Source organism: Schistocerca serialis, chromosome 2, assembly GCF_023864345.2.
Source record: "Schistocerca serialis cubense isolate TAMUIC-IGC-003099 chromosome 2, iqSchSeri2.2, whole genome shotgun sequence".
Taxonomy (NCBI): Eukaryota; Metazoa; Arthropoda; class Insecta; order Orthoptera; family Acrididae; genus Schistocerca; species Schistocerca serialis.
Window position 1 is genome coordinate 378,035,895 of NC_064639.1, and position 12,812 is coordinate 378,048,706.

The 12,812-nt window shown below is 40.7% G+C and overlaps 1 protein-coding gene across 1 annotated transcript in view; it reads left to right on the forward strand.

Annotated features, from left to right (window-relative positions):
- The window catches only part of LOC126456007 (postacrosomal sheath WW domain-binding protein-like), a 29,924-nt gene extending 24,227 nt beyond the window's left edge, over window positions 1–5,697 (forward strand). The window contains exon 3 of the mRNA XM_050091763.1: window positions 5,411–5,697. Within this exon, the coding sequence (XP_049947720.1) occupies window positions 5,411–5,697 (287 nt within the window). The remainder of the gene's footprint in view (window positions 1–5,410) is intronic.
- The last annotated feature ends 7,115 nt before the right edge of the window (window positions 5,698–12,812 follow it).

Genomic DNA, 12,812 nt, shown 5'->3' on the forward strand with positions numbered 1-12,812 from the left:
AGGCATCACAACAACGTTTCAAAAGGCAACGCCGGTCAACTGCTGTTTGTGTATGAGAAATCGGTTGGAAAGTTTCCTCATGTCATCACGTAGTAGGTGTCGCCACCGGCGCCAACCTTGTGTGAATGCTCTGAAAAGCTAATCATTTGCATATCACAACATCTTCTTCCTGTCGGTTAAATTTCGCGTCTGTAGCACATCATCTTCGTGGTGTAGCAGTTTTAATGGCCAGTAGTGTATTATTATTATTATTATCATTATTATTATTATTATTATTATTATTATTATTATTACAAAACAGTCTAGTGACTCATTCTAGAATATTGCTCCAGTATGTGGGAGCCGTACCACATATGACTTGGTTTTTTTACTCATCACTCTTCTGACTTGTTTGATGCTGCCCGCCATGAATTCCTTTCCTGTCCCAATCTTTTCGTCTCAGAGTAGCACTTGTAACCTAGGTCCTCAATTATTTTCTGGATGTATCCCAATCTCCGGCTTCCTCTACAACTTGTGTCCTCTACAACTCCCTTCAGTAACAGACGCCATATGATTCAGTAACAGGCGTCATATGATTCTGTCCCTTCTTCATCGCAGTGTTTTCCATGTACTCCTTTCATCTTCGATTCTGCGGAGAACCTCCTCATTCCTTACCTTATCAGTCCACCTAATTTTCAGCATTCGTCTGTAGCACGACATCTTTAGTGCTTCAGTTCTCTTCTGTTCCGGTTTTTCTACACTACCACCTGCGGAACACCGTTATTCGGAACTACCACTAATTTGTAGATTCTAATATGGCAGATTAGTCCAGAACATTTAAGCTCTGCAAATAAAGGTCTGACATTTTATCAGAAAAGTTTTTAATGGCATACAAATCTGCACTCCAAAAATGGTAGCACATATTTTTCGATGTTTGAATAGCTCATTTCAAAAACAAAACGAACTTGATACTTCTGATAATCACACAGAAACGTAGGAACATAAAAGGGAGAAAAAATAGATTGAAACCATAGCCAAGCAACTGCTGACTTCTCAGACAACACCATAACAAAACGTCCCAGACACTAGTGGTGTTAAAGTAATAACTAAATTTTCTACTCTATGTGTTTGGTATTGTCGAGACACATAGCCATTAAATTTTATTCGTTACTCATTATTTTCGTTAATCAGTGTCCTTACATATAACCTTTTTTTTTTCTTTTTGTGGGAAAATTCATTGTGGACACTCCTGTGACAGACTGTTAACACAAACCACATTTTGCTTTATTTCCTTACTCGTCTCTAGGGGAAAGAATCACACCTTTTGCTTCTTTCCGCTATATGAAGACTGCACTACTCAGTGAGTAAATGTACTAAATTTTCATTACTGTGAACTCATACACTGATCAGCTAGAACATTATCACCACCGACCAGGTATCGACATAAACCCATCCAGGCGATAGCAGCGTCACCTGGCAAGGGAATGGCTGCTGGTCAGACACACGCACGGTGGGTGTAGCGTCAGTGAGCGTGCTTTCCGTGTGTAGGATGGGGAAGGCGCGCGGTCTGTCTGAGGGCAGATTGTGATGGTCCAGAGGCTCGGCACGAGCATTTCGGAGGCTGCACGACATATCGGAAATTCGAGGAGTGTTGTGGTGAGTGTCTTCAACACGTGGCGAAACCAAGGTGAAACCTCGTCCAGATGTCGTGGGGTTGGCTGCCATCCTTCATTACAGATGTCAGAGGGACATTAAAAAATGACTGTTTGCAGTTTTATGTGCCTATATTCAATTAACAGTCATGGGTTCTAAAATATCCGTAATCGATAAGCTTAACAAGTAATTTTGAAATTTTGCATGTCACGACTGATGCGCTTCGCGTACCATTTGTCCATATGACTCAAAGGCCTGAGTGCAGCATAGAGTATAAATGTCTATGGAGTGAGCATTGGGATGTGCAGAACGATAATTCTATCTGCAACATCTGCTGCAGCTCAAGTCACGTGGTTTTGGGATGGCGTACTTTGGCCTGTATAGTGTTTAGCGTATTTTGAATGTTATTACTTCGCTGATAGATCATATTCAGATGTACGATGAAACTTTGTATAAGTTTCGTACAGACATCTGAACAATTTGATACCAGGAACTGAAGTTAGCTTGAATAGATGAATAGTAATAGTATTCTGCTTTTTCGACACAGTATCATAGCTTAGAGTCCACTTTATTTACGCTTCATTCGGTAATGGAATAAGAACTGACAGCCAACAATACTTTTTACGTTTTCTGTTGCACTTATTCACATTGTCGAATCTCTGTCCTAACTAATTACGTTACAGTGACTATGTAGACGGCGCCGAATTGTCACGAAAAAACAATGCGTTGGGACTATCATTTGCACCACCTGCTTGTCCATTCTTCTTCTTCTTCGTTTCACCCAACTTTGGGGTACGTTGAATCAATCACTTCTGTGTGTTCTGTGCCTTTCTTTTCGCCCAGTACTGCTTCATTCTTTCTGATCTTGCTTTTCTTTCCTCATCAGAGATGACAATCGTTCTTTTCTTTCTATTTTGGAGCTGGAATCCCTCTTTTCTGTCTTTGCTTATCATTTTTGCGGTCCTGTCTGTGAGCATTTTTTCTGTGATGTGTAGTTCTCTTAAGTCTTTCTCTGTTTGGATAAACCAATTTGGTTTGGATTTTTTATTCCTGAAGTAGTCAAACATTCTTTTTGTAAGTCTATTTGGGTCCATTCTGAGAATGTGCCCATACAACTCAATTCTTCTTTTCCTCATTGTATCCGAAAGTTTTTCTGTGGTTTTGTAGAGTGTTTCATTTTTGGTATGAATTAGTTTATCGTTATGAAATTTGGGGCCTAAAATTTTTCTCAATATTTTTCTTTCTTTGATCTCTAGCCTTTCAATTGGGCCATGGTTAGTGATAGATAATGTCTCAGCTGCATATAGTGCTTCTGGTTTAATGACAGTGTTGTAATGTTTTATTTTTGAATTCCATCAAAGGGACTTTTTATTATAAGTATTTTTAGTAAGCTGAAAGGCTAGTTCAACTTTGTTTCTTCTTAATTCTATTGCTTTTTTCTCAAGGGCGTTCCAGCTAATCCATTCACCAAGATATTTGAATTCTTTAACAATTTCGATCTTTTGGTCTCTTACTTTAAGATATTTCATTGGCTTTTTTATATTTGTGATTATTTTGGTTTTTTCAAAAGAAATTTTAAGGCCTATTTTCTCTGCTTGTTTCTGTAATTCGAGGATCTGTTCTTTGGCTTCTTCCCATGTTTCAGCTAGTAGGGCCATATCATCTGCAAATGCTAGGCAATTAACCTTGATGCCTTTGTTTTTTGTTCCTAGTCGGATTCCACTATTGATTTTCTTGTTCCATTCTCTTACTATTTTTTCTAGGGCACAATTAAATAACAATGGAGAGAGTCCATCACCTTGTCGTACTCCAGTTTTTATCTCAAATAGGTCTGAGAGTTCTCCCATAAATTTAATTTTGGAGTATGTGTTGGTGATGGTTTCTCTAATTAGATTTGTAGTTTTATTGTCTAGGTTCAATTCTTTTAATATGGAGATTAGAGATTCCCTGTCTATGGAGTCGTACGCCTTTTGAAAGTCAATGAATGTGATGACATACGCTTTTGCTCTCGATTTTTGGTAGGCCATAAGATTGTCCTTATTATTTCCAATTTTTTTTATCTACGCTTCTGCTCTTTATAGACTAATAACGTATATTTAACATTTTTTCGCCATCTCATCATAAAAGAAAAACCATAAACTACGCATAAAAAGTAAGAAATGCAAGATCAATGCTCGAATTTCGCAGTAACAAAAAGAAGTGACAGCCAACAATAAAGATCAATGCTCGAATTTTACAGTAACAAAAATAAGAGACAGCCAACAATATTTTTTTACGTTTTCTGTTGCACTGATTCATATCGCCGAATCTGTTCTAATTAATTGCGTTACAATGACACTGTATAGAAAATTGTAATCATCATTTGCTTCAACCTTTGTCCCACTTCAATGCGGGGTCAAATGGTTCAAATGGCTCTGAGCACTATGCGACTTAACTTCTGAGGTCATCAGTTGCCTAGAATTTAGAACTAATTAAACCTAACTAACCTAAGGACATCACACACATCCGTGCCCGAGGCAGGATTCGAACCTGCGACCGTAGCGAATGCAGGGTCAGCCCTGTTACTATGGATTTGGCAATGTTAGTGTCAGAGCATGGCCAGATGCCCTTCCTGTCGGTACACCGCACCCCCTGTGACGGAAGTAGTGTACCCCAGCTGTGTGAGCCATGAAATAGTGTGTACGTTTTCAGATGTCGGCGAATCGTGTAACTCAGCCAGGACATGGGGACCAGCCCGGTATTCACCTAGTGGGATGTGAAAAACCGTCTAAAAACCACATCCAGGCTGGCTGGCACACTGGTCCTCGTCGTTAATCCTCCGCGCCTACCCAAGTACAGGAAGCAGTGCATTAGCTCTCTCAGCTAACCTGGTGGGTCTCTGCATAGAAAAATGTATCATGCAAAAATGTTTGGATACACGTAAGGGTTTGAGAATGCGGATAAGTCTGAGGAAATTAATCAGACAGTCAAGCATAAATTTTATCTGCAAATGAACATAGCAGCAATATATACACACTGACTAGCAGTTTACTCAAACACGCTTGCAATTTCATCCAGCACTTGTCTAGGAAACACATGCCATAAATCGTAGAAATTATCTCTACAGTACAAGACTTTATAATCCATGCCTCGGTATTTTTTAAAATATAAAGTGCCTCATATCAATATGACATTTACAATTATACATTCATTGTATGTACCTATGAAAAGTAACTGGTCCTATTTTAACATATTTCTCTTCACATCTGTAGCACCACGACAGTATTGCACCATAGCTGTTCTAAAATTCAAACGTGCAGACGTGTTTATCAAACAAGGCGAATACATATAACATTCAAGTTGCGCTATTACCACAAATTATAGGCAAGCAGCGTCGTCCCAAAATCATGTGACTACCCTATTTGATGTTGAGAACATGCACAGTAGAGTGTGCTCACTCTATGGATATATACACTCTATGGATTGTAAATGAGATATTACCTCACAAGAAGGATTATCAGTGTATGTGGTATATCGCTCATCAGCGCTAGCCAGTAAGATCCTGAGGCATACTAATCATTTTAAAATTGATGTATTGTTAGAAAATTATTATAACTAAACAGATTTTAAACTACATCTGCAATTACGTCGTCCATTGATAGCGCTTTGCTTGAAAGTCAGACCGCATGTGATACGACCGTGGCGGCGAACTTTTCAACAGCTAGGGTCTGAGTGATATTTCACAATGATGTCCCGATTTTCTGGTCGCTATGAAGTGAGGGTGTATTTTTGTGTGTAGGAGTTGCAGTACCCGCGGCTGGTTCGTTGGTGCCTGCGCGGGGTTACTTCTTCCCAGGACCGCACACCGCCCCGCAGTTGCCACTGCAACAACCGCTGGCAGCTTCCCATCCCGGCCACTACGCAGCGCCGCCGTCGGCGCCTGGTGCTCCCTTCGCCCTCTACGCGGCGCCACACGTCTCGTACGCGGCTCCTCCAGTCCCTCGCTACGTTAGGAGAGCGGTGCACAAGCCGCAGTACTTGGTTCTGAGACCAAGACACAGATTTATGGTCGCCAACGAAGAATGAATGCTATAAACCTCATAAATCACATACTATTTATTGAACTCATTTTCGTTACTCTATTGAATGTGATAGTAATGATATAACATTTTTATTTTATGACAATAAATTATCTTACACAGAACTTGGTCAGTCTTATTTCTACAAAGCATAATTATATTTAAGGTAATGTAAATAGTCAGTAACGAAACAAATTTGCGTTGGGAACTCTGAACGAGTTCAGTCACAGTGAATGAAGGTAAAGACGTCGAACTGGCAAGGTCGAGATGACTCCATGGAGTTCAAGAATTCTGCTGCTGTAGCATTGGTAGAGAAGGTTGTAGGTTATAGTATACTACAGACATAATTATTAAACTTAGACAACAAGAGAAGAAACGAACATCAATGTTCTTAAAATTATTAAGTTGCTATCTGCATGTGGGCTTTGCATTTGTTGTGAAAAAGAGACAGTACTTTGAAATGGAATACCAAGAATAAACGCAGGACATGACAATGTGCCGAAAGTAGCCAGAATATTCCAAATTTTGGGGCTTATTCGTTGATGAATATTTGAAACTGGGAGAATCACATGGTTCAACCTTTAAAACCATTAACTCCATCAGTTTTTACTTTTCATATGATCACTACTTTAGAAGCAAACAAAACAGTGCATTAATGTGTTGGCTATTGATTCTTCTAATTGTCTGTCAGTTGAAAAGCCTGTTGCACCAAGTACTTAGTGCATAATCTGCAGTATGTATATTTCTATTCTAAGAGAATGTTCTCTTCATAGTCAACCTGGAAAACTGGGGTTCGCTTCCTGTTTACATATTTTGAATTTCATATTTTAACTGTGTAGCGATAGCTGTATAATTTAAACATAACAATGTTGACAGCCTGGAAAACAAGTAATTTTCGATTATACCAACATAAGTGTCTCACTAGAGTTCTTCAATTCAACTTTGATTGCTTGGGTTAGAGCTTTCATTGTGGATGATTAGATACACATAACTGACTGACCAATTCACACGGTATATCAGGTGTATGTATACAGATGTTAAAACTATTAAAATGTAAAACTAAATGAAAGTCCAATAGTCCACAGTAGCTGTTTTCATTGAAGTCGATTAGAGATGCACACGACCTGTTTCTCAACTTTTAAGTTGCATCTTCTGGTGTATATCTGCACAAAATTTATGTATACTAGTATTTTTATAAAAGGGAAATGAAATTACCTGATTCCTCTTAAAATATTGAGTGAATAAGCTTAAACAAGGAAGAAAATATTATGCATCTAGCTAGGAAACTAAGTGTGGATCACATATGCCCCACAAAGAACAATCCTGTTCATATACAATAACTAAGAATTGTATTTTCATCCCAAAAGATGGTTACTCACGATGCTATATCATATGGTATAGGGAGTTATTACAGAATACTGCAATTCTAATTCCATTCCTTCGCTCTTAAGGGTTGAACGTTCATCGTTGATGATGGTTTTACCAATTGAAGACTGAGAACTTTGCCTACCCACGACTACTGTCAATCTGCGGCATTCCGTAATTCTTGTGAGGCCAATTGACGAGCTATTTGATTCAGAAGTAGCGGCACCATTCACGAAAACTGACAACGCCTGGGAGAGCGGTATGCTGACCACATGCCCCTTCACATCCGCATCGGTGACGACTAAGAGCTGAAGATAACACGGTGACCGGTCGGTACCATTAGGTCTTCAAAGGCGTCTTCCGACGGTGTACCGTTTTTTGCCTAATCGACTTTATTGGACTTTTCATTCAGTTTTATTTTAATAGTTTTAACATATGTATATATCCACTTGATACTCTGTATGAATTGGTCAATCAGTTACGTATGAGTATTTTAGCTGTGGCTGCTCTAGTTCTAAAATTATCTCATTAAATTATTATTTCATGTGAAAACTGGATAGGCAACATGGTAATTGGTTCGTGTACTGGGGTAACTGGCTATTGTCGAGAAATAGTTACAAGCTTCATCGGCTGTATAATCCAATTAGAATTACTTTGTGATTAAAGTGGCGGGGGCAGTGTTGCCGGCATGCAACCAACCACACTTCACAAGGCGCTGCACGTACCAACAAAATAAGCAATACAGCGAGCAAGTGGCGTTAGAGGAAGAAATGTGATTGGATGGTGGTTGGCCTCTACCACTCGACTCTCTGAAACGTCAGTCACATAGTGTTTTTAATTGGAATATAGTAGTTAGACATCTGTTCTGATCTGCGATGGTAAGTATTGTGTAAAGTAGTTTTTTGACAGATTGCAGCAGAATGTGTGTGGTGGGGAGGGGGGTGGATGGGGGGGAGACAATGTTACAGTCGTGCAGCCAGATACACTTGAAAGTGACCTGCATGTTCCTATACAACAAAACAGCCAACACAGTGAGCCCGCCACTCGAGAAAGAACTACGATCGGTTGACGGCTGGCCTCTATCACTCGTGTTGCTGAGCAGTCAATCTCTAAGTATAAAATAAGTATAATGGGGTGCGCTTAGCTTAGAAATTAGGCACGGTTAAAAAGAATTGGTTTTCCATCGGCTAGTTGATTGGAGCCATTTTGGAATTTTCGCTATGTCAAGAAATTTCTTAGATGGAGAAATACCACTGAAGAGTATGAAGTTACTAGATACTTCGATTATTACCGCCTTTATCTCTATTAACTTCTTCATTTTGCTGGTGCTACACGCGTGCTTGAAGGAAGCATTTAATGCTTCCCAGTCATTCTTAGAACCCGTTGCTCAAAAATAGGTAAACATTCGCTGCAAATGGTTGCGGCCTCCTGTGGTAATTGGGGCGTAAGAAGAAGTTATTTTGTTCTTTCCATGTATAGGGAATACTTTTCAAGTTAATATCGGACATCTCCAAATATTTGTAGATTACATTACAACTAAATTAACTGAAGAAGACGTTACTTCATAACAGACATTGTGCTGCATTACTTCATTTACTTGTGCTTACCAACGATGCTTGTAAAATGCTAAAAGTGGCGGTAAACACCATTTTCAAAGCCAGTGGATATTAACATCATTCGTTAAATGTCACGATGATTTTCTCCAGATGACTTCCTCGACGTCACTTATCTCAAGTAGAACAAGGAAAAAAATATTGTAGAAGTTCCACTGTTTTCCATTGCAAGAGACAGTTTGTCCTTGCCTTTCTCCAACGTGCATTGGAACCCATATACACAAATGTTTACAATAGCACGGGTACTTTAGCGTTACAACTGATGTTGTCCTCCTAAACCAACAATTGTTTGTTTATAATTAATTGAGATCTGTAGAAGCGGCAGGACACGAAACCGATAACAAGAAAGAATAAACTCATCGCTTTACCTACACCACTATTCTACCACTTGCATGAAGCGCTGTTACAGACTTCTGCAGCGTGATCTGTAGGGTAACACAGCTGACTAAAATGCAATAGGCGGATCAACATGACCTGCATCAAAACGTAATTTCTGAAAACTCGGCGTTGGCACATGCGCATTGGGTACCTACATCTGTTGTCTACGCACTGACGCCAATACAGTCTAATTCTTCTTGTTTACGTTGTGTACTGAGTGTTTAAGATGCCTCCGATAATCGTGAGTCCCGCCGACTGTGAAGTACGGGCTGTTATAAGATTTCTTAGTGCTAAAGGCCTAAAAGCGATCGATATTCATCGTGAGGTCTGTGCAGTTTACGGAGAAAACATTATGAGTGATGGCATGGTAAGAAAGTGGGTGAGAGCATTTAAAGATGGCCGCACAAATTTGCATGATGAACAACGGAGTGGGCGACCTTCGGTTGTTAATGAAAGTTTGGTGCAGGGAGTGGACAATAAGGTGAGAGAAAACAAGACCCTTTACGATTTCCTCCTTGCGGGATGACTTTCCTAATGTTTCTCGTAGTGTTTTGTATGGCATTGTGACAAGAGCACTTGAATTACCGAAAATTGTGCACACGTTGGGTACCGAAAATGTTGACGGATGTGCACGAAACCAAACGTTTAGACAGTGCATTGACTTTCCTTGAGCGGTACCACAACGACGGTGATGATTTCTTAAGCCAAATTGTTACGGGCGATGAAACACGGGTGGCCTATGTCACACCAGAATCAAAGCAACAGTCCATGGAATGGCGGCATTCAGATTCACCCAGTTTAAGCAAACAATTTCTGCCCGGAAAATCATGTGCACAGTCTTTTGGGACATAAAAGGAGTAATGCTTGTGGAATTTCTGGCTCGTAATGAGACAATCACCGCAGCAGCTTACTGTAAGACATTGTACAATCTGCGCCGTTCAGTTCAGAACAAAAGACGTGGCAAGTTGAGCAAGGGCATCGTTTTGCTGCAAGACAATGCCCGTCCGCATGCGCCGAATCAGACCAAAGATCTCATCACATCTTTTCGATGGGACAGCCCCGATCTTGTACCCAGTGACTACCATCTGTTCCAGCACTTGAAGAAACACCTGGGCGGTCAGCGTCTTCAAGATGATGTAGTGGTGATGCAGTGGTTAACAAGTCAGGCAGCAGAATTCAATGAGGAGGGTATTCAAAAACTGGTACAACGTTATGACAAGTGCCTCAATATTGACGGAAATTATGTAGAGAAGTAGATTAAGGTACAGGCTTTCGTGTAAAAATAAAATTATTGAGATATCTTAGCACGTCTTTTTTTCAATTTCAGAACGGTACTTACTTAAAAAAACACGCCTCGTAATTCATTGAATCTTTTTTCAAAGCGTGTAATCGGGAATGAATCTGACTTCTGAGGCGAAAGAAGAGCCCTCCACCTCGTATCGCACTTCGTTTCCTCCTGCTTTGACAGTAGGCTCTTACTCGTGAAATGCCACAGGTCAAGGAATTTGATAAAGGTCGCATTCTTTCGCTTTACGAAGATAGATACTGTATCAGCGCCATTTCCCGTGGCCTAAGACACAGCAAATAATAAGATGCATCCCTGGATGAAGACGATGGCTGCGAAATCCACGTCAACCGTCGCCATCGTCCTCGGCATCCACGGACTACCACTGCAGTGGTGAAGACCCTTTCAGGACTAGCACAGAAATTATGACTATCCTCCAGCTGAGTGTAAGCAGGTCGACCATTCGCCGTCGTCTTGACGAGAAAAGAAGATATGGCGGTTAATGAAATGTTGAAGGAACAACATCGGGCTGCCAGATTAAACTTCGCATTGGCGTACAGAAGGAAACGCTTTCGTACTGGGAGCAAGTTATATTTATGGACGAGAAGGTGCCTTCTACTGCACCAAATACTTCAGTATATCGACCAAGTAGAGCGAGATTCACCAGCAAATATGTCCATCGCAGACAAAAGGTTGTCCGAACTGCTGTCACAGATGGAGATGGATATCAGCAGGTGGTTGCAGGGTTCTGTAGCAACTGGATTGTCCGTTTTCTAGTCATTAATGCTGTGAAATATTGGAGAACGTAATGCTTCCTTCTGTTCCTCAGAGATTTTCGGGAGGCACAATAATCTTCCAACATCACGGTTCTCCTATTCACTCGGTACTGGTTCCAAATTGAGACGTTGAACTGTTGGACTGGCCTCTCAAAGATGCTCACCTCAGTCCAATTGAGCACGTATGGGCAGAGATGGAGAAAATTATTAGGTGTTGAAGACCAGCACCGAGAACCAAGCCAGCGGTGACCGAAGCAGAATAACAGATTCATCCGGAAGCTTGTTGCCTCTATCCCCTGGTGTCTAAATGCATTTGTAGAGGAGGACAGAAACTGACTGTGGTACTGAATTACTGTGTTGTTATGGAGAACCATGGACCTTGCCGTTGGTGGGGAGGCTTGCGTGCCTCAGCGATACAGATAGCCGTACCGTAGGTGCAACCACAACGGAGGGGTATCTGTTGAGAGGCCAGACAAACGTGTGGTTCCTGAAGAGAGGCAGCAGCCTTTTCAGTAGTTGCAAGGGCAACAGTCTGGATGATTGACTGATCTGGCCTTGTAACATTAACCAAAACGGCCTTGCTGTGCTGGTACTGCGAACGGCTGAAAGCAAGGGGAAACTACAGCCGTAATTTTTCCCGAGGGCATGCAGCTTTACTGTATGATTACATGATGATGGCGTCCTCTTGGGTAAAATATTCCGGAGGTAAAATAGTCCCCCATTCGGATCTCCGGGCGGGGACTACTCAAGAGGATGTCGTTATCAGGAGAAAGAAAACTGGCGTTCTACGGATCGGAGCGTGGAATGTCAGATCCCTTAATCGGGCAGGTAGGTTAGAAAATTTAAAAAGGGAAATGGATAGGTTGAAGTTAGATATAGTGGGAATTAGTGAAGTTCGGTGGCAGGAGGAACAAGACTTCTGGTCAGGTGATTACAGGGTTATAAACACAAAATCAAATAGGGGTAATGCAGGAGTAGGTTTAATAATGAATAGGAAAATAGGAATGCGGGTAAGCTATTACAAACAGCATAGTGAACGCATTATTGTGGCCAAGATAAATACGAAGCCCACACCTACTACTGTAGTACAAGTTTATATGCCAACTAGCTCTGCAGATGACGAAGAAATTGAAGAAATGTATGATGAAATAAAAGAAATTATTCAGATTGTGAAGGAAGACGAAAATTTAATAGTCATGGGTGACTGGAATTCGAGTGTAGGAAAAGGGAGAGAAGGAAACATAGTAGGTGAATATGGATTGGGGGACAGAAATGAAAGAGGAAGCCGCCTGGTAGAATTTTCCACAGAGCACAACATAATCATAACTAACACTTGGTTTAAGAATCATGAAAGAAGGTTGTATACATGGAAGAACCCTGGAGATACTAAAAGGTATCAGATAGATTATATAATGGTAAGACAGAGATTTAGGAACCAGGTTTTAAATTGTAAGACATTTCCAGGGGCAGATGTGGACTCTGACCACAATCTATTGGTTATGACCTGTAGATTAAAACTGAAGAAACTGCAAAAAGGTGGGAATTTAAGGAGATGGGACCTGGATAAACTAAAAGAACCAGAGGATGTACAGAGATTCAGGGAGAGCATAAGGGAGCAATTGACAGGAATGGGGGAAATAAATACAGTAGAAGAAGAATGGGTAGCTTTGAGGGATGAAGTAGTGAAGGCAGCAGTGGATCAAGT